This window comes from Hemiscyllium ocellatum, chromosome 19, assembly GCF_020745735.1.
Source record: "Hemiscyllium ocellatum isolate sHemOce1 chromosome 19, sHemOce1.pat.X.cur, whole genome shotgun sequence".
In the NCBI taxonomy this organism is placed as follows: Eukaryota; Metazoa; Chordata; class Chondrichthyes; order Orectolobiformes; family Hemiscylliidae; genus Hemiscyllium; species Hemiscyllium ocellatum.
In genome coordinates, this window is record NC_083419.1 from 61013788 (window position 1) to 61036329 (window position 22542).

Here is a 22542-nt window from a genome sequence, read left to right on the forward strand (position 1 = left end):
CAGGGCATGAACACAAAGTGTATGACGATACACTCAAATAGAGAAAAGAGGTGCCTTGCTATTGTTTTTGCTGCTGAGCTATTTCATCAATTCCTGATTGGGAGAAGCAAAGTGATACAAAGATCCAACCATAAACCAGTTCAATCCTTGTTCCTGCCACCTGCCCGAAAGATTGTTACTTCATTTGCAAAGGCATGATCTGGACACAAGCAAGGGAGACAGATGTACATTGCTTGCATGCTGCCAGATAACAGCACCCCATCAAAGGAAGTTGTCTATTCTAATAGCTCTTTAAATAATGCACATCCTGTGGGAAAGAAACTCCATACTTATGGTCATTTTATTTCTGGCCAGGAGAGGTTGATTAGCTGTAATTAAAAATTAACATTGTTTAAAAAGGGTCGTGACTGCTTTAATTAGCAACTTAACTTGTTGTGGCAAACCCAATAGGAAATTAATGTGCAATTGAATGGCATCATGTAAATTGCTGTGTTTTTGTGAAGCTAATGGTACGGAATAACGTAAATCAGCTAGTCATCGTGACTGACTTCCAACATTATTAAAAGTAGTCATTGTTCAGACACCAGAACATGTTCACCAAAAGCTGACCTGACATCTTTCAATCACATGTGACAGTATTATCCTGAAGATGAGCAATTAATCCATAATGGTCACAGTTCCATTACTACAATCCACTAACAGAGTTCCATTACAGAATGTCTGTAAGACACTGAATGATCAATGACAGACTGGATTTTGACTCACAGTCAAGGGGTACATCCAACGCTGTCCCAAGGTGGATCAGAAGGAGAAGGATTGAAGTGCTCCTGCATGCTCGATTTGTCTTCCTTCCCGGCATTTTCTGATCTCGAAGAGTAGGAATGCTGGAAATCAGTTCCTTCAGCACCCTGGGAATCCGCCGCTGCACAGAGAGCTGAAACAATAAAGAATTACATATGATTGATGTTACATAATGATGACTGCTTGAAAGGATGGTTAATTGTGTTGCGAATAAATGCTGTCAAGTAGGTCACTTTTCTCAGAAGGCAAGCAATTGCGCTTGCTGGAAATGGGAAAATCAGGACAAACATAAGTGCAGTGGAGGAAGTCAGCAGACCAGGAAACTTGTGTGGAGAGACAAGCAGTTGTGTCCAGAATCTGATCTAACTCTATTTGAGTACTGAGAGATGCTAGTCTATATGTTATAGATGAAGGGGGAGTAAGAATGAGGGAAACAGATGGTGAGAGTGCCCTTAGCCAAAGTCAGATGCTGGTAATGGTGGTGAAGGAACAATTGAGATGTCAAATGGGTGTTAATTAGGGTGTGAAAGGGAGAAAATGTCCACACTACTCTGAGCAAAGTCAACAAGACACGGTCGTGTGGGCAAATGTTAGAAAACTGGAGAGGAAAAACCAGGACAGGATTTGCACAGTTCATGGTAGGGCCCTAGGGAGTTTTGCTTAACAAAGTAACCCGGGGTGCAGATTCATAGCTCCTTGAAAGTGGAGTCAAAGATAGGCAAGGAGGTGAAGATGGTGTTTGGCACGCTTGACTTCATTGGTCAGAGTATTGAGAGTAGGAATTGCGATGTCATATTGCGGTTGTACAGTACATTGTTGAGGCCTCTTCTGGAGTACTATGGTCTCTCTGTTATAGAAAGGATAAACAATAAGTTGAAGAGGGTTCAGAAGAGATTTACCAGGGTGTTGCCAGGAGTGGAGGCTGAATTATAAAAGGAGAAGCTGGGACGTTTTTCTCTGGTATGAATGAGATTGAGAGGTGACCTTGTCAAGTTTCATTAATTAAACAGGGGTATAGAGGTGAAAAGCTGGTGTCTTTTCCTTAGGGTGGGGGGAATTCAAGATAAGGGGGCATATTTTTAAGGTGAGAGCAGAAAGATTTTAGAGGACATGAAAGGCAATTTTTTTCCCCCCCCAGAGTAGTTCATGTCATAGCATCATAGAGACGTACAGCATGAAAACAGACTATTCGGTCCAACCTGTCCATACCGACCAGATATCCCAACCCAATCTAGTCCCACCTGCCAGCACCCAGCCCATATCCCTCTAAACCTTCCTATTCATATACCCATCCAAATGCCTTTTAAATGTTGCAATTGTTGGAAAATTGCATGCAATTCTGGTCTCCTTCCTATCGGAAAGATGTTGTGAAACTTGAAAGGATTCAGAAAAGATGACAAGCATGTTGCCAGGGTTGGAGGATTTGAGCTAAAGAGAAGCTGAACAGACTGGGGCTGTTTTCCCTGGAGCATCAGAGGCTGAGGGGTGACCTTACAGAGGTTTATAAAATCATGAGGGACATGGATAGGATAAATAGACAAAGTCTTTTCCCTGGGGTGGGGGAGTTCAGAACTAGAGGGCATAGGTTTAGGGTGAGAGGGGAAAGATATAAAAGAGACCTAAGAGGCAACTTTTTCATGCAGAGGGTGGTACATGTATGGAATGAGCTGCCAGAGGAAGTAGTGGAGGCTGGTACATTTTAAAAGGTATCTGGATGGGTATATGAATAGGAAGGGCTTAGAGGGATATGGGCCAGGTGCTGGCAGATAAGACTCGATTGGGTTGGGATATCTGGCCAGCATGGACAGGTTTGTTTCCATGCTGTACATCTCTATGACTCTATGACTATGACTCTAAATGTGCATATCAGGATATTGAAGAATCCAGCAGACATTACTGTTAACCATTATATACAAACTATACACTTCTCAGGAATGAATGCCTGGGCTAGTGTGAAGACAGTAAGTTACAACACAGAGCAGCATGCTTCCAAAAGCTGCCAAATTGATCCCGGCTTAGGATGGATTATGAGACCTTTAAACGATCCATTTACAGGCTGTGATTGTGATGGTGTCATGACATGTCTCTTAAAAGCACACTGTCATACTGTATCTCTTAAAGACACTCTTGTATATTGACTGAGCTATATTACACAACATCTCTCTTTTTTCAAAAAGAAAACTCATTTCAATGAGATATTCATGATTGTATGTAGACACATCATACACACAGCTAAAACAGAGGTTCAAAGTTTAAACCGACAAACGTCAAAGATAATTCTGCAGAGGTTTGACAGCTCCTCCTGATCTGCTGATCATGGACTCATCTGGGGCGATATAGTTGTTATCTGTTGCACTTGTTTGACAACTTGACTGTCTTGCTGCAGCTTGCTGTCACTCAACATCATCAGGCAATTTGTTTGTGTATGATTGACGTATTGAACATGGGGCTGAGCTGGTTTCTGTTCCTCTACAATGTCATACTGTGACCAGTCAAAACGTAGCACGGTCGAGGCTGGTTGAGATTTTCCTCTCTGGAATCCAAGTATTGCTATTTTGAACACTCATTCCCTCTGCTCAGTGTGTTGTTGCTGTACTTCTCTCACTGCTCACTCGTCATGCAACTTTGCATTCGCTTCTGTCTTTGAGGAACAATGTCCTGTGTCACGGAATACGGAGACAATCGGTTGCTGGGCAAGGTCATTTGCACTTGCGTTTTGTTGTGCTGGGAATGGTCATTCCTTCCTTATGGGTATCATATAAAAATACTGCAATGCAATGCGAAAATATTGCTTAATTGCTGGAAACTTGATGAGTGTTCAGTTGATAGTACATACCATACATATGTCTTCACCTTTTCAGCATGGATAGTGGGGTGAGATTGTAATATAGGTCACACGCCAGGAAACGGTTTGCCTGTATGTTCCAGCCCATTGAGAGATATTCCTACCTGAACACAAACCGAAAAATAGTGTGCCTGCAAAGGTCGTGCACATTGTGTTGCTAAGTTTTGAACAATGGGAAATTCACACAAGTAACTTGTCACAGGGATGTAATCTTCTCCATGCATTGTGAACAGCATGGTGATATGCTTGGCATGTTTCACATGCATTCGCAAGTCATTGACTATCCTAACTCATCCCAGCCAGTGAACAGATTCATACACAAGCATTCACTATATGGGTCCCAAGTGCAACACGGACCTGAGATTTTGGCAGAATGTTTTTCATATTTGGACTTGTTGTCCTTTGTAAATGATTAGCGGCAATACACCAAATTCCCTCTTCTTTACGAAAATGAATGAACCTACACAGGAACTTCTTGAAGACTTTAAGGTCATTTGGATAATAAACTTTTGCAACTCGTTAGCAGTTGTCAATTGGAAGTGCTCGTACCGGGTCTGGCTAAAATGTAACTTACTAAGCTCAAGAATATCTTTATCTTCACAGTCTAAAACATCAACTGTAGACGAAGAGGTATATCTTGGTCATCTAAATAACCTACTCAGTGTGTCAGACATGATCATCCTGCTTGTATCTCCCTCAAAGTCAGGATCTTGATTTGTCATATTTCACTGCAGTTGGTGTGGTTTGAATTTTCTGAATTGTGACTGTACTGAGATCTGATAATACTTCTAACTTACCAATCCAGGTCTGCTGGTAGTTACCAAGCGCACAATTTTGGAATGCCAAGTTGAGCTTGCATTTTGACCGCAAAGCAATTCTGCCATCTTTCAGTATTGGTGATCCATTATAGACTGTGAGATGGGTTTCTCTGGTTGTACCATAGAGCAGCACTTGGTGAGGTTCAGGTGTCTCAGGATGTCTAGTGGCAATCCGATGGCACTAGCACTGTGCCAATTTTAGCTTTAATTTGTGTCACCCAACCATTTCAGGACATACTCATGAACAATTCGAAAAGCTTCGAATCACCTTATAACATCAACACAATGTATGAGATCAGCAATATAGGAAGCTTTGTCATCAACATGTTTTTCACTTGGTTGTTTTTGTATTCATGTGCCAGCTTAACACTATGTTGCGGCCTTGTTGCAGATGTTATTCTGTTTTAATGGGCACTGTGTTTCATCCTGCAGTCCGGCTCAGCTTTGGGAATGAGATTTCCTGAAGATGTGTGCCCTCTGTCCCTTGATACTAGATGCTTTACAAGTATCAAGAGAAGCTGGACAACTTATGAATAGGTGTGATGTATCACATCACCACAGATTCGGTTGATTTGGTGCATTTTGACCGTATCAATGGTGTGTGACAATCCTGTGGCTTTAAAAGGTGTATTTTATCCTGGGTATTTTTGAAGAGAGGTTTGAAGGCAGAGGCACAGATCAGTCTACCAGAGCCACTAGAGTAACCAGCTTGTGTGGCCTTGGGATTTTAAAAAAAAGTTGGAACAATAGAAGCAACCTGAATGGGTGTGGCCAAGCTCGCACAGAACCAGGATTTTTAGTTTTAACTTTCAGCAGTTGCTGTGGGGGCCTTGAAGTTATTTTTTCCCCTCTCTCAGTTACAAGCAAAAGCTAGGGCTTTCTTCCTGCTACAGGAGTTTGCATATCAGCCAATCTGTTTTCTGAACTTGCCTTTTGCGAAGGGTGCGTTTATGGGGTCTTACTATATTGGAACAATTAATTAGTAGTTACTGCATCTACTATTCTGTTAAATTTTCAAATAGAGTTAAGTTATTCCAATCCCTTCCTTCTTTTGTTGTATTTTAACTATCGTGGATGAATAAAGTGTGTTTTGCTTTAAATCCGGTAGTTTGACCAATCAAATTGCATTTGGAACACAATACCATGCATTCACCTTTAAAATAAGAAAAGGTTTGGGTCTAGACTGCCTTCTAAGGTTTTTGAGGAGCTTTGGTCTGGTCCATAACAGGTGTTAGCTGCACCTAAAGAATGTAATAATTGTTGGTCTCCCACGACATGTGTCCCCCCTCAGCCAATACGTCAGTGGTATAGCTCTTTGGCAAAAGTCCTTCAGGCAGTGATCCACTGAATAGACCTGACAGTTTCTTTTTAGTTGAGTCACACGCATGCCCTTTGCTGCAGCATCTTTTCGCAAACCATAAAACGCAGAAGACACTAAACTGAGCAAAGCTTGCAGAGGACTTGGAGCATCAGTAGACAATCTGCCCATTGAGTGTGCTCCATCAGGGAGATCATGGCTGATTGATAATCCTCAACTCCACTTGTGGAAAATATAAGTATATATGAATATGAAATATGAGTAAGTTATATTGTAACAGTGGTTATGAAATCTCCCCTATGTGTTGGGGTGTTGTACAATAGTGAGGCCTGTTTTGCACGCCGGAGGTCACTTTGCGTAACTGCTGCAGCAACACAGTGGAACATGGCATGGCCAGTCATCTGATAGATGATGAAGCAATGTATACAGCGAGTGTTGAAAGATAACTGTGGCATAACGTCATAGACCGAACGTAAACTGGAAGACAATTGTGGCAAAATGTGATTGGTTTAGGGGATGGAATGCAAGCTGAGTGCAAGTGGCTATGCTAATGTAACGGGCTTAGGGTGTGGCTATTAGAAAAACATAAGAGAGTAGCTCCGGTGCTTGGGGGCAATCAGCGAGTACTTCTCTGGTTGTCACAGCTTTTGTTTGCAAATAAAGGCTTCATGTTTTGAGAAATCCTCTGATCATGCGCGGTCCCCCACGACACACTTTCCTGCCTTTTCCCCATACCCCTGGACTCCTTTACTGATTAAAACAGTCAGATGGCAAGCTGTTTTTATTTCAGCATAGAGTTATCAACCTTTGACAGAGGTTGTCTGTTTGAGCAGCAACCGTGGATTCACTGCAACAATCAGCAGATTGGTAGACAGGCTCATAATTAATATTGATTTCAGAGTTGACAGAAGGCAGGCAAGTCTCTGGCTTATGTGCGACAGTTGTACTATTTGCCTGAAAGTAATTTTTATCACCTTTGAGGGATGAGAGAGAGAGAAATTTCTCAGAATTTTTAAAAATTGTCTTACTTGTTTCAACATGATTATGGGACAGACTTGATTGGTCCCTCGTTTTTCCTGCTCAACGGTTTTGTGTATTTTTCTTCCAGGTGAATAGTTTGACTCCATGGCAAAAGGGAGTTCTGTTAATTTTTCAATTTGTAAGATACCAGAATGAACGGTAATATTCTTCACAAGGAACAATTGCGGTTGAATAGAGTAGGAGAGGAGAGTTGAGACAGGATGGTGTGAATCTTCAGTATTTCACATCACACCTCTCAGACAGTACGTGGGGCTTAGCATACTGATGAGACAGACACAGAGAGTTGCACACTACAAACATCACAGAACAGAACATTTCAGCCTGACTAGTTCTCTTTTGGATTATTAACATTCCATTTACCTCCGCTCAGTCTTGCAGCACATCTTTTTACTGCTTTGTTCCTCTCATTAACATGTCTACACTCCTTTTGGAAGAATCTCTACTATTTGCTTCCACCACTTCCTCTAATAATTCCCCATTTTGACCAGTGTCTGAGTAAAAGAAATATCTCCTTATTAAATATATTAGAGCAATGTTTTAACAGGCACCTTGTCAACCAGCAATCTGATAAACAGGCAACAATTATATATCTCAAATACCAGCAGATCTGAGTATTTAGGCTCGAAATAAAATATAACAGTGATTTGCATACCCCCTGCATTATGTTTCAATTACAGTACTTACTGTGTGTTTTTACATTGAATTTAGGATATTTTTCAAGGATGCTGATGTCTCAAAGCTTCGCTTGGTCAGGATTGCTGTGTTAATGCAGACCTCTTGATTATCCAGAATATTTGATCAACCAGCAAACTGCTGGTCCCTTGGATGTCAGTTAATGAAACATGGAATATCTAGTATTTATGGGCTCTGGCTTTTGCATTCCTTCACATTTTCTCCACACCTTGCCCTCTCTGATCAAACGGCTTAATACTTAAAGCAAAAGAACTCTCACCAATACTGAAAAATATCAGCTTTCCTTTAAAATGGAGACAGGCGTTCCTCTCTTGAATGCCTGATTGCAGTGGTAGTTTATGCAATCATGAGGGCACGTCCTGTCCTCACTGCTGTTCCATCTTGCACTAACCATAGGAAGCTAATAACAAGGATGAACTTCAAGCTCATAGGGCTGCACTTGGAATGCAACTAAGGCCTCAATCTGGGAGTGTGCAGCATAATAACAATATCACAGGGTGCCTTTACCCCCTAAGCCATCAGAATGATAACCTATAATCCTTGAACACTGCTCTGAAACAGTCACAGAGTTTGGTTGGGAGACGTTCACAAGATTCACTTTATCTAAAACAAACCATATTAGAAGGGAATTCATTTATAAGCAACTCACTTATAAGAAAAGCCCCGGCTACCTTGAACAGGGATAATGCGGATTAGTGGGCAAGCACACATCCAAAAGGAACTGTTTGATGTTGACTTGCCAATCTAATTGCTGAAAATGTGTGCTGGCTGATAAACTCATCTGAAATCTTGGGAACATGAACTGTCAAGATAGGAAATGCCTGAGACCAAAATACTTGGGGAGTACAGCTGCTTCAAGAGAGCCTATATTCTGTTTGTAAAGCTGGCTTCCATGTCCCGTTGTGAACGCCTCATCAAACACAGTGACCATGTCATTGCTAGATACGATCATGCTATCAGTGACAAGCTACTTAACTGTGACCTTAATATTCTCCAGGCAGACAAATGGTAACTTCCTGTTGATTGCATCAGCTGGTTATACTGCTAGCAAATCGTTGACATTCAAACTTAAACCACAAAACTCTCAGAAGATCCAAACACATCAAATCCACTGGCTCTCCCTGGATCTATTCTACTGGTTACATCCTGTACCCACAAATCCATCAAGGGGAAAATGTGTTTGGCAAGTTTGTCTTTCTGCTTTGAGAAATAGGTATGGGCCATTGACAATGTGCTCAAATGCAAACATAGAAACTATAAGCATGAGGACACAATTTGGACCTTTGTCCCACTATTCAATGTGATCATTGATGATCCTCCAGCTCAATACCATATTCCCGTTTTCTCTCAGTCCCCCTTGAATCTCAAAAAAAATCTCTTTCTTGAATGCACTCTGTGACTCAGCATCAGTGTCTGCTATGGTGGCAAATTCCACAGGTCATCCGCCCTCCAAACATCATTTCATTTCAGTCAGAACTGAGACACTGTTTATTCCCACTCTCTGTATCTGTCTGGCACTCAATTCTCAAACCATGCCAGTACACTGCCCCCTTTCCCCTGTGCTTCAATGTTGCCCACTAACCTCGTATGAGGGATCTTATCAAAACCCCTTCAGAAAATCCAAATACTTCAAATCCTCTGGTTCTCCATTTATCTATTCTACTGATTACAGCCTCAAAAAAGATTCTGGAGATTATATTCCATAAATTCACGCTGACTTTGTATAATCTCATTAATACTTTGCATATTTTCTGTTATCATGCCTTTTATAATAAACTCTAATCCCATGAATGATGAGGCTAACTGGTCTGCATTCCTGTCTTTTTCTCTCCCTCATTTTTGTTTAAACAGTGGGCTTACATTTGCTACACTTGAAACGATCTGAACTCATCCAGACTCTTTAGAATTTTGTAAGATGTCCATCAATGCATCCTACATCTCCAAGGTCACTTCCTTTAGTACTGTTGAATATGGATTATCAAGTCCTGGGGGATTTGTCAGCCTTTAATCACATGAATTTATCTTGCACTATTTCCTTATGAAGACTGATTTCCTTCTCAGTTACTCCCTCTCATTGAATCATTGGTTCATTAGTATTTCCAGGAGGTGATTTGTGCTTTCTTTTGTGAGAGAATCAAAGTGCACATTCGAACCTTTTACCACTTCTTCACTCCTTGTTGTAAATTCCCCCATTTTTGACATTTGTCTCTGCTTATACTTTTCCCTTCATGTAATATATGGAAGCTTTTACAGTTGGCTTTTATGTTTTGCTGGTTTACTTTCATAATCCATTTGCTGATACCAGAGTGGTATATGAGCCATATGACCTAAAGACTGGCAGCTTGCATGAAAAAGTATCTTCATTAAATCGTTACAACGAGACAAAGTACTGATAGTGCCCATGAAAAACTCTGAACAGTGTCCAATATTAAAAGTGGTTCTGTGATTGGACAGCAATTGCTAATTAATCTTGAGTGGTACATGCTGTGCTGACAACCAACTTAACATTGACATTTAAAACACGTGATGAATATTTCTTATCCTCTGTTGAATTCTACACTGTTTCCAACCCTCAGGCTTGCTGTTTTTCTTTGGCAATCTTGCATGTCTCCGCTTTGTATCTAATATTATCCCTAAGTTATTTTGTGAGCCATGTTTGACCCACCGTGCCTATTTTATCAGCAGCAGCAAACAACAGTGGGATTACAATTGCAATTGCATTCATCATTTTGCTTTTGCTCACTGTCAAGTTGAGCACTCAGTAAGTGGCAGCAATTGCAATTGCCATCCAGGAACACTTTGGCCCATTCCACAATCACCCTCAATGCCCCCTCTCATTTCCATGTCATCTGCCCATGCAAGCATAGGACTCACAACACCTGCTTCTAAAGACTCCTAAAAGAGGTTTTTCAGCCAAAACAGCAATTTAGTTATACTGCTTCCAAATTTGCTGTTCAGTATCATCTCCTTTACACTGGAAGACAGTGTACTTCAAGATTGTTGTTTGGATATATAGAACTTGAGTATTGTTAAAAAGACTCAAAAATGTTCACGTTACACTCACCAGTACATTTCACAAGGAAGACCAGTGGAAAGGGGAACAATGTCTTTATACTGTATGAGCAGAATGTGTTGATCGGTTGCAAGTGAATTCCAATTAGATGAAGTGCATTGTCATGGACAATGCACCAGTTAGATGATAACTGACAGGTAACTGCCAAGTTTCGCTTAAATTTAAAACAGTAGACTGATTGCTATGTCATAACATTGCCGTGAGGAATGAACCAGAGGAGATAGTTGTTTTACCTGAGCAAATTAGATGACAAGTTAAAAATACCAGGTACCATAGTGAAATTCATTTACCACAGTAATCATTTGAGAGACATAGGTAGAGGATTCTCTTGTCTTAGAACATAGAACAGTACAGCACAGAACAGGCCCTTCAGCCCACAATGTTGTGCTGTCCATTGATCCTCATGTATTCACCCTCAAATTTCTGTGATCATATGCATGTCCAGCAGTCTCTTAAATATCCCCAATGACCTTGCTTCCACAACTGCTGCTGGCAACGCATTCCATGCTCTCACAACTCTCTGTGTAAAGAACCCACCTCTGACATCCCCTCTGTGCTTTCCTCCAAACAGCTTAAAACTATGACCCCTCGTGTTAGTCATTTCTGCCCTGGGAAATAGTCTCTGGCTATCGACTCTATCTCTGCCTCTCATTATCTTGTATACCTCAGTTAGGTCCCCTCTCCTCCTCCTTTGCTCCAATTAAAAAAGTCCGAGCTTAGTCAACCTCTCTTCATAAGATAAGCCCTCCAGTCCAGGCAGCATCCTGGTAAACCTCCTCTGAACCCTCTCCAAAGCATCCACATCTTTGCTATAATAGGCAACCAGAACTGGACGCAGTATTCCAAGTGCGGTCTAACCAAAGTTTTATAGAGCTGCAACAAAATCTCACGACTCTTAAACTCAATCCCCCTGTTAATGAAAGCCAAAACATCATGTGCTTTCTTAACAACCCTGTCCACTTGGGTGGCCATTTTAAGGGATCTATGTCCCTGCACACCAAGATCCCTCTGTTCCTCCACACCGCCAAGAATCCTATCCTTAATCCTGTTCTCAGCTTTCAAATTTGACTTTCCAAAATGCATCACCTCGTATTTATCCAGGTTGAACGCCATCTGCCACCTCTCAGCCCATCTCTGCATCCTGTCAATGTCCCGCTGCAGCCTACAATAGCCCTCTATACTGTCCTCCAACCTTTGTGTTATCTGCAAACCTGTTGACCCATCCTTCAATCCCCTCATCCAAGTCATTAATAAAAATTACAAACAGTAGAGGCCCAAGGACAGAGCCCTGTGGAACACCACTCACCACTGACTTCCAGGCAGAATATTTTCCTTCTACTATGCTGTCAATATGCTGTTATTAACAAATACTTGTGTAGCTATTGCGCAGTAGCGGTGTGAAACAGTTAGCTTTACCTGTCGCTAAAACTTTGAGATACCTTATGTCCCAAGAACTGGTGGGATTGTATGAAGCAGAACCTTTCTTCAACCATTCGCAACAGACAAGTTATGGATTGTGCCCTACCCACCCAGGCTTGCAAAACACTTAAACAACGTCCAACATTATCAGAAGTGATTCTGTGATTGGACAATACTTTCTGAATAATCTCAAGTGACACAAAACCAATTTAAGATTGCCATGTGAGTTTGCGAGGTTGTATACTTACTTATACTGGAAGGTATATATAAATATAATGGGCCCTGTTGTTTTCAGGCACACATTGTCCCATTTAAACTCAACAAAATAGATGACAGCCATCCTGTGGCTCATTCCAGAGTGCAAACCATCCAAATCAGAGTCCACTGGCGAATGAAACAGCATGATCTTCTCATACAGCATAAACATGTTGTTCCCACTTTACACTGTGATTTCTTGTGAATGATCATGCTGAGACCAAGATGGTAAGTGTTAGCAAAATGTGTTTTATTTCCAGCAATACTCGTATACACACGGATTGTGTGACCATACGAAGAAGCACCTTCACTCAGCCTCTAAGTGTGGCTTGACCTGCCAGATACCTGTAATTTTAGCTCTGGGCTCATCTCATGCTCTGTCATTATCTTCCTGCACAGCTCCAAACAAGTTCAATATGAACTTGAGAGACGGTATCCTATCTTCCAATTACATTCTTTACAATCTCTTGAACTTAACGCTGAGATCAACAATTTTAGATGGTAACCTCTCCCTCCACCTTTCCTGATGACTGCTGTTAAGAGTGATGCTGTGATTCCCATTTATATCAGCTTTGAGACCCACCTCTCATTTCTTTCCTTGTGCAACCTCCATCCCCTTTGTTGCACTTTCAACCGTTTGGACATGTAATCGCTCCTGACATACTTAGCAATTGTCTCCTATACTCCCCTCTCACGTTTTCCCTTGCTATACTTGCTTCTGTTACTATGCATCACTGGGTTTTCCCAACTCTGGTGAAAAACCTGTGCAACAATTCTAGCATTTTCTGATTTTATGAAAAATTTCCAGCATCCAATGCTTTTTGCATTTTTGCTTGATCATCAAGCACCTCCCTGATTTTACTGTTTATTTATCATAAGCTTCCTTTTAAAACCCTATTTTTGGTTTGAACTTCTTGGTACATCGATAGAAAACATGTTACGCTTTGATATCCAGTTGAAATATGTTTAACCTTTGTAACAATTTGTATTTAAATACTAACACTTCTGGTTTGTTTGTCAGGCTTTCTTCCAACCAGTGGCTTGAGGCATTACATTTTTGAGCCACTAAATCAACTAAATTTTCAGTCCTCAATCTTTCATTTGGAATTCTTCTTCACATCTGTTCATTTTCAACATGAGGCGATGGTCACTATTTCCTATGTGTTCATGGACATTCAATGGATTTGTTTGCACTGTTTTGATGCTTAAATCTTCCCATGGCACTGCACCCTTCCTTATCAAACAAACAATATCCCAATTAAGGAAAGAGGGAAGAAGTGAGGACTGCAGATGCTGGAGATCAGAGTCGAAGAGTGTAGTGCTGGAAAAGCACAGCAGGTCAGGCAGCATCCAAGGAACAGCAGAATCGACGTTTTGAGCATAAGCTCTTTGTTCCTGATCTCTCCTGCCCCTCGGATGCTGCCAGACCGGCTGTGCTTTTCCAGCACCGCACTCTTCAATTAGGGAAACAGACCTGGCTGCAACTATTCACTAGTTTGACTGTGGACTCTTGTCTAAAATTCATCATCACAGCTCTCAGCAATACAGCTTTCTGCAAGCCATCTCATATCCAGGATTGCTTTTTTCCGTACCGTGTCTGATCAGTGCCATGATAATTTCAGAACAGAAAGAATTGGGTATCCGTAAATGTCAGATTGTTCTCACACAATGTACACCTCCACTCAAAAAAGTGGATCACTGTAATACTAGCAAGCCATAAAATTTGAAATACATCTTGCACCACTTCTTGCAAAGTAGCAAAGTCATACCAAGGTACTTTGAATGCATTCAAGCAGATAAAATTTGGTTCCAGGCAACAGACCAGGCCAGGTATCAACTACTTGATCAAAGAGAGAGGTTTTAAGGAATGACTGCCAGAAAGATAAAGGGGTGGAGAGTTTTACCGAGGGAATTCCAGAGCGTAGTGATGAAGCAAGCTCTTCATAGTGAAGCATTAAAATCAGGGACACACAAGCGGTCAGGATTGGAGGAGCACAGATATCTCAGAAGGTACAGCAGGACACGGTTATAGAGTTAAGTGGTGATGGAGACGCAAGAACACAGATTAGAATTTTACAACAAAACCACCGCCGGATTTGAGCCAGTGTGGATCAGAAAGCACCAAAGCGATGGGGAAACAGGACGCGGTGCAAGCTGGGAAACATGCAGCAGAGTCTCGGTTCAGTTTGACTGTACAGAAACTGGCAAGCTGGGCGGGAGAGAATGAGAACAAATTAGCTTGATGGTAACAAAAGGCATAGATCAGTTGCAGATGAGGGAAGGCAGGATATCAAAAGAATTTAAATTCAATGAATTAAAACCTGCTGAATTAATCCTATGAATGATCACATTAGGAGAGGCAGAAGCTACTACAGCTGATCAAAAATGACCAATGACCAACTCTTAGCTGTTGCCTCCCTTGTAACCCAAGCAGTGTGTTTGGGACGTAATCGACAGCTCATTGGAAGCAATCAACAGCCGAGACACAAATGTGATTCATGCAAAGCTGTCCATTGCTTAAGGAAACCTGATAGCAATTCAATTGTGAAACAATGTAAGGAAACATTTACTTCAGTTGTCATTGTTCTAAAAGATTCAGTCCAATTCCATTTCCTCGTTGTGATTGAACACTGCAAAGTGTAACCACAAACTCCAGTCCATTTAAAATCTCAAAATTAACTTAACTAGACAGAGGGCCTCTGTGCCTCATTATGATAGGAATGTAGGAGCAGGAGTAGGCCATTCAGTCAGTTTCTCCATTGAATTCTAGCACGCCGAACACTTCTTTCCACTCCATCAACCAGCCTTGGTTCCATTTTCCTCGATAGTTTTGCTAAAAAATCCCATCAACTTCAGGCTCTCAACTTACTATCGACGCTGCATCAAAAACAGCCTTTCAGATGAGTCAGAATTATGGAATTACTCCAATTCACATCCTAGATGGCAACTGTAGTCTAACTTTTCTGGTCCCATATTTCTACACGCACTTGGCATTTTGATTGAATCCTTTTCAGTCATGACAGGTTATGCTCACATTAGGAGTCAGCCTCAGTTTAACCTCCCCACAAATGTAAGCTTTACTAATGGGTACCTTTCCATGGAGGTAAGGGATCCATATGGGTTGCGTTGTGAGGCTCCACAAAAACGTAAGAAACACCCCGCTCTTTACAACAGGAGTCAAAGACATTTCAAAACCAGTACATCACCTCGACGTTCGGCGGAGAGGTCAGACCCACTTTTGGATCTTTCCAAGGCTTCCAGTTGTTAACTTACCCAATGACATGTCCAGAACTGAAGACCTTCTGAACAGGAGGAGAGAACTAAAAATCATCTTTCCTCTCAGATTGGAAAGCCTTAACCTCCATCCCCAATTCTCTGATCTTTTTGCATGATGTCACACCAGCCAGAACTCTTGTGAAACATGCACACCAATACTGTGTAGATCTGCCTTTCTGACTTAGCAATGCAGGTCTTACCAGTGACCTGATGCAGAGTACCACATTGTCGCAGGTGCCAAATTTTGGATGGGACGTTAAACCGAACCTCCCCTTTCACACAAATAGCTATACAGAATTATTACAAAGAAGAGTGGGGCAGTTCTCTGTTCGATGTTTATCCCCCAACTAACACCACAATCATCGATTACCTGGTGATTATCACATTGCCGTTTTAAGGACATTGCTATGCACATATTGGCTGGCTGGCAGTTATGTTTCCTGACATCACAACACTTCAAAACCATTACTCTGATTTCGAAGCACTTAACAAGATTGTGAAGGGTGTTATACAAACAAAAAACTAATTTTGACAGTTTGATTCTGTTATCCTTCTGAGCAGAACATCGTTACCCAACACTCCTCTCAGACAGTGCACTTCCTTCTTCCTGCCAACGTACAGCTTCAAACGCAGGAGTGATTAAACACTCACTTTGCCCAGACTACAAACAATTACACTTGCGTTTAAAAGGAAAGCCATCTATTTACCCACAGAGTCATCATTGTAGTCTAGTGGCCTGTTGCCACACAACACAATCAGATGGAGGCTAATTAACTCCAGTAACCCAGCCTCAAACCTCACAAGAACAACTAGAATTAAAAGCTTAATAGCCAAAGATTAGGAAGTGTGTTGTATCTGAAATCAAATGGAGAATGAGAGGCATGATTTAGTCCCTGTCAGGTCTGTCTTTTCACTCTGGCTATCTTTCTATGTCAAACACCAAGAAAGAAAGACTTGTACCAAAGTAGCACTGCTCACAATCCAAGGTTACCTCCGAATGCCTCACGGTCAATTAAATGCATTGTCAAGTGTACAAACCTGCTGTCCTGTCGAGAGAAAAGGTAGCCAATTTGCACAAAGCAAGGTGGCAGCAATTTGATAGTCAGGTGATAATATATTTGAAATGATGCAGGTTGAGGGATTCACCGTGACAACAGACAGAACTAGCTTGCTTTCCTACAGTTCCAGGTTTCTTACATTTACTAGAGGGAGCAGACAGGACATTAGATGTATGCCTATTGAAAGGTGGCACGTATGAAAGTGCAGCACATAGTGCTACTCCCCATTTAGACTGGCCTTTCCAGTTATTCGTCGGCAGCGAGATATCCCATTTGTCACTAGAGTGTTCGAATCTCTCAAGTGGTGAAAGACTTCACCCCACACAGTGAAAACCAGGACTCTACCCTGCGCCTGAAATCATATTCTGGGTCCACCAAGGCAAAGTTTTCCAAATTGCTACCAGAACATTTATTCCCAAAATGCAAATTATTTTATTCTTTCATAGGACGTAGGCACTGCAGATAATTCCTGCATTTGTTGTCCCTAATAGGCCTTGAGCTAAATGACTTGCCAGGCCATTTCACAGGGCAATTGCTATGGGTCTGGAGTCACATGTAGGTCAAGAAAGAAACTTCCTTTACGAAGGGCATCCATGTACTCGATGGGTTTTCCCAACAGGCAAAAAGTGAGGACTGCAGATGCTGGAAATCAGAGTTTAGATTAGAGTGGTGATGGAAAAGCAGGTCAGACAGCATCAGAGCAGCAGAAAACTCGATGTTTCGGGCAAAAGCCTTTCATCAGGAATCAGGTTTTTCCAATAACCCACAGTGTCTTCCTGGACAAACTCTTAATTTCACATTTATCAACCTAATTTAAATTTAACAACCTGCCTTGATGGGGTTTGAAAGCAAGACCCCACCAGCATTAATCTGGATGACTGGTCGAGTGATGTTACCATTATGCCACTGCCCTCCTTTGTTGCAGCCAATATCTATGATTGGATCAAGGCGCAATGTTCAAGCTTTAGACCGCATCTACTTTTGAGCATCAAGTTGGGATACTGTAGCAGGACTGTGCATCCAGATGTGCTAACAGACCTTGTAGAATTTGATGGGACAATGTAGATGTAGCTTAGCTCTGCATTGACATGGAAATGAACACAAGTCTGTATCACTAGCTCACAACAGAACAACAACTCAGGTCAATTAAAAACATATTTCATGTTGCCTCTCAAACCTGCACCACTGTTGTTAAATACGATCATGGTTGACCCGATTGTGACTTCAACCCACATTCCTAGCTATTCCGCTCTAACCTTTAACTTTAGCTTTCTCTCTCGAAAATGCTGAAACTCATTCACGATTTTTATGTCTGGAGCTATCATAGGCTTTCAGATGAGCAGTTTCACATAATGAACAAATCTCACAGTAGCTTAAGTTCAAATACAGTTTGTGTGCTCAAACTGAATGCATAAAAAGCAAATTCATCAGTTCCTAACACTGACATCATGCTCTTCGATCGGCACAAGATCCATAAACAAAAGGCTTAAAATAAGCAGATGCCATCTGATTTACAACATAAAATTGCAGGCTATCGCTTATCTCAAATTGAAATGATGAAATGTGACCCTCCCAACAATACAACACTGAGCAGCTCCTGCTGAAATCAGCAAGTTTGTGCAGTTTCTAAATTTGTTGACAACACAAGCCTCTTCCTTTACCTTAAGAAAGCTAAACAAAAAAAAGATTGAAAAGATATTTCTCATCCGAAAGTCCGTCAAATACCCACAATTAACGTGTTCAGAGCTGTCAAAACCCTAACATGTGAACGCCGAATAAATCTCTCAAAAGATTCGGTTCCAGTATTAGTAATTCAACCCATGCTTAGTAAATTACTAAAATTACAAAGATATTGCCAACTTCAGACTTAAAACAGCACAAAGAAGAGAACTTGGGACATACTGTACCTGTAGTAGCCACCAAGAGGAACACATTTTACACACCGATTCAGGTTCCAACAAAGAAATAACTAACATTATCCCTGGCAAAGCGACACAACTGGAGCTCTGAGGTCCCTGGGCTCAGTAAGAGACTTGTGACAGTAAATCTATGACAGCTGAGGCACCGAGACTTTCAGTGGCTAATTATAAGCAGCTTCGCTGTCCACAGATACAGGGAGCCTAGGGCAAACAGTCTATCGCTATCCGCAGCGTCTAACAGAACTGTCAGACAAATCTTTCCATTCTGCTGACAGCACACTACTCCCAATAAAACACTCATTCATTTTTGAGACCCTAGAAAAAAAAATCAATCCTATTAGTGACACTAAACCTGGCAATATGGTGTTTGCCTTATGTTAGAATCACAGAACACTAGAGGATGCCATTGAATGCTTTTCCTTAGAAATAAGCCAGCTCCGTCCACTGCCACATTCTTAATCACAATTTTCTTCTTCCTGATTTTATTTGGAAATTTAGACAAATGGGTGGAAGCACAGGTTTATCCAGCAGTAAATAAAAAAGACTTGTGGGCGTAGTCCCTTCTTCCATAACATCGGTTTCCTGCTTTTAACTTGCTCTTTGCAATCCTCGTAGTTTTTAGCAGTGCATCCCTGGCTGGTTATTTTATAGAAAGCATTAATCTTGTTGACACATCGATCTGGATTGGAATTGTACATGTTAAATCGCTTCTCTTGGGTTTTTCTACATTTGGCAAACACGCCGAGTCCATCTTCAGCTTCCTGTCAAGGCAAAAATAGTAGCCTCAGGCCAAACCAAACAGGTTTTAGGTTCAGGGCCCTGTTCTCCAATTTGATTGCCAAGAGGCCGGACACTTGCATCTCCCATTTGCTGAAGGGGACATGATGCTAGTCAGTGCAAAGATTCAAAAAGGTGGAAATGCAGCTCCTTCAACCTGGTGGACATTATTGGCTAACAGTCAGAACCCATTGAAGGCCCACTGAACCAGACCCGAAACGTTAATTCTACTTTCTCTCCATAGACGGTGCCAGGCCATACATCACATGACTTCAGGAAAACCAGCTGCCAGTGATAAAGTATTTTGAATGCAGGAAAGACTGGGACATGGCACAACAGCTTTAGAGGACAAAATGGGATACTGAGCAAATTAAGGAGATGTTAGGATGACTGGCCTAAAGCCTGGATGACCGTAAGTTTTGAGGAGCATCTGAAGGAAGGAAGGGGAGCTGGAGAGACCGAGATGTGTTGAGTCATACAGTATGGAAACACATCCTTTGGTCCAACACATCCATGGCGACCCGATGTCCCGAACTAAACTAGGGGAGAAAGTGAGGTCTGCAGATGCTGGAGTATCAGAGCTGAAAATGTGTTGCTGGAAAAGCGCAGCAGGTCAGGCAGCATCCAAGGAACAGGAGATTCTAAACTAGGCCCACTTGCCTGCGTTTGGAGTAAACCCCTGTCAACCTTTCCCATTCATGTCCCTGTCCAGATTTCTTCAAAATGCTGTTACTGTACCTGCATCTAACACTTCCTCTGGTAGTTCATTCCACATATGAACCAGCATCTGTGCGGAAAGAATTGCCCCATATCTCCCTTTTAAAATCGTTCTCCTCTCACCTTAAAATGATGCCCTCTCGTCGAACTCCAGGGCTTAGCACCTGCACACCTGTAGACTCGGTCAAAGTGGAAGTAATGGGTGGACGCACAAGGAGCTAAAAGTAAATGTGTAGGGTCACTGAGAAAACGAAACTGGTTTTCCTCAACTCGCAGACAGATAGCCTGTTCTGGGCTCAGTCAAATCAGCTCTTGATGTTTCAGCCGCTTAGGTGCTCATTGATGCTTCTACTCATGGAACTCTCGGTGTGGAAGCAGGCCATTCGGCCCATCAATCCACACCAATTCTGCGAAGACCATCCCACCCAGACCTACCCCCATCTGTGCCTGTAACCTTTCACTTCCCATGGCTTATCCACCTAGCTTGCAATACCCTGAACACTATGGGGCAACTTAGCTCGCTCAATTTACCTAACCTGCACATCTTTGGATTGTGCGAGGAAACCAGAGTACCCGGTGGAAACCCACGCAGAAACAGGGAGAACGTGCAAACCCCAAACAGACAGTTGCCTGAGGATGGAATTGAACCCAGATTCTTGGTGCTGACAGGCAGCAGTGCTAACCAATCAGGCACCAAGCCTCTCAGGCCTCTAAGGGTTAATTTAAACACTGTGATTTAAACAAAGAGCCAGTTCCTCCACCACAACCTCAAGTTCAGCAGATTCTGCAGTTGGATTCTGAGGAAGGGTCCCTGGACCCGAAACGTTAACTCTGATTTCTCTCCACAGATGCCGCCAGACTTGCTGAGCTTTTCAAGCAAGTTCTGATTTTGCCCCTGATTTTCAGCACCCTCATTTCTTCAGGTTTTGGTTTTGCAGTGGATTCTTGAAGAATTGCTCATCGACACAGCACACACAATGAAATAATGAAGAACATTTTTCAATTGAACCCAATTTTTTTTAATAACTGCAATCATTTTAAAACATTGGGGTCCAAAAGATGAGAACTTTCAGAGATATTCACAGTAACACCACAAACAACAGTTCACTAACACAGATCATTTTTCCTTTTAAAAATGACATGCATTTTTTTAAAAACAACTCACCACTGCTACTGTCCTGCTTTGTCAGGGAATTCTGGTGCTTTCCAATCTGAAATCGAGCATTGTGTGCAGTTGTGATCCCATTTAGAGGTTCAATTGCTATTTACACACAGACTGTTGGCACTAACACGTCTGGATGCAATCTGATCTATTCTCCAAGCCTTGAACAAATGAAGCCATGTGACTCTCTTCCCTCTCATTCTCCTCCCCTTCATGATTATCCCCATGATGGCACATCGCAATTCATCTTCATTGATCAGACATAAGTCCACCCCTTCCCGTCAAGGCTGCACTGTCAGAGTACTCAATTGCTGCACACCACAGAGCTTTCCAAAAGCAGCTGCTTTGTTTGTTTGCGGCCGTCATCAAATGTAATCCACACATTACTTCCTTTCCACAAATGCAGTGGGCTGAAGCTTCTTTTTGGGTCAACTTTAGTGATCTTTCCTAATGTGGTTCAGTTGACAGCACACCCAACACCTCAATCACACGATTATATTCTGAAAACTTGGGGTGGCATGGTGGCCCAATGGTTAAGCACTGCTGCCTCATAGTGCCACGCACCTGGATTCGATTCCACCCTCAGGCGACTGTCTTTCTGGAGTTCGCATATTCTCCCAATTTTTGTGCGGTTTTCCTCTGGATGCTCCAGTTTCCTCCCATGTTCCAAAGATGTGCAGGTTAGGTGGTTTGCCCATGATAAATTACCCATAGTGTTCAGGGATGTGAGGGCAGGTGGATTAGCCATGGGAAATGCAGGGATAAGGTATGGGTGGGATACTCTTTGGAGGATCTGTGCAGACTTGATAGGCCAAACTGTGGGAATTCTATGATTCCATGAACCTAGTCCAGTGGCTTGAGTATAAAATCTAAGAGGAGACCACCAATGAGGGAGGACTTCCCTATCATCGCTGGGAACAACGTGATTTCTAAGAAACACAAGTGAATTATCCAGAGTGCCCAGCTCATTATTTATCACTGAACGAATGTCATTGAAAATGGATTATCTGGCATTTTTTTTTTGTCTTGGAGAGTTTGCTCTGCACAAAACATATAATGGTTCCCTCCATTATAACAGGGCTATACTTCAAAAGTTCACAAAGCACTTGGAGATGCTAAGAGCATGAAAAACACAATAGAAATGAAAGACTTGTGTTCTCCTTTTGCACGTGGCGACCATCTTCTAGTTCCTGTGCACAATGCCTCTGTGAATGCAGCAGCCTGTGCCTGCCTACAACACCAACCTCCAGGCTTCAACTCAAAATAAACAAGCATATTGCAGAGGAGTTGAGCAACTCTAACAAACCAAAGCCCAACCACCTCATCCCTGATATCCAAAACATGACCATTACCAAAGTGGATAGAGGGAT

At 42.0% G+C, this 22542-nt stretch overlaps 1 protein-coding gene across 5 annotated transcripts in view; it reads right to left on the reverse strand.

Moving 5' to 3' along the window:
• Window positions 1-22542, reverse strand: part of nrcama (neuronal cell adhesion molecule a) — a 405372-nt gene that overhangs the window by 117456 nt on the left and 265374 nt on the right. For 4 of the 5 annotated variants that reach the window (XM_060839991.1, XM_060839992.1, XM_060839989.1 and 1 more), the window contains exon 4: window positions 766-934. In XM_060839991.1, the coding sequence (XP_060695974.1) occupies window positions 766-859 (94 nt within the window). In that variant the 5' untranslated portion in view covers window positions 860-934. Of the gene's footprint in view, window positions 1-765; window positions 935-21175; window positions 21263-22542 lie in introns of those variants that run through there. The other variant, XM_060839990.1, reaches the window with a different exon arrangement.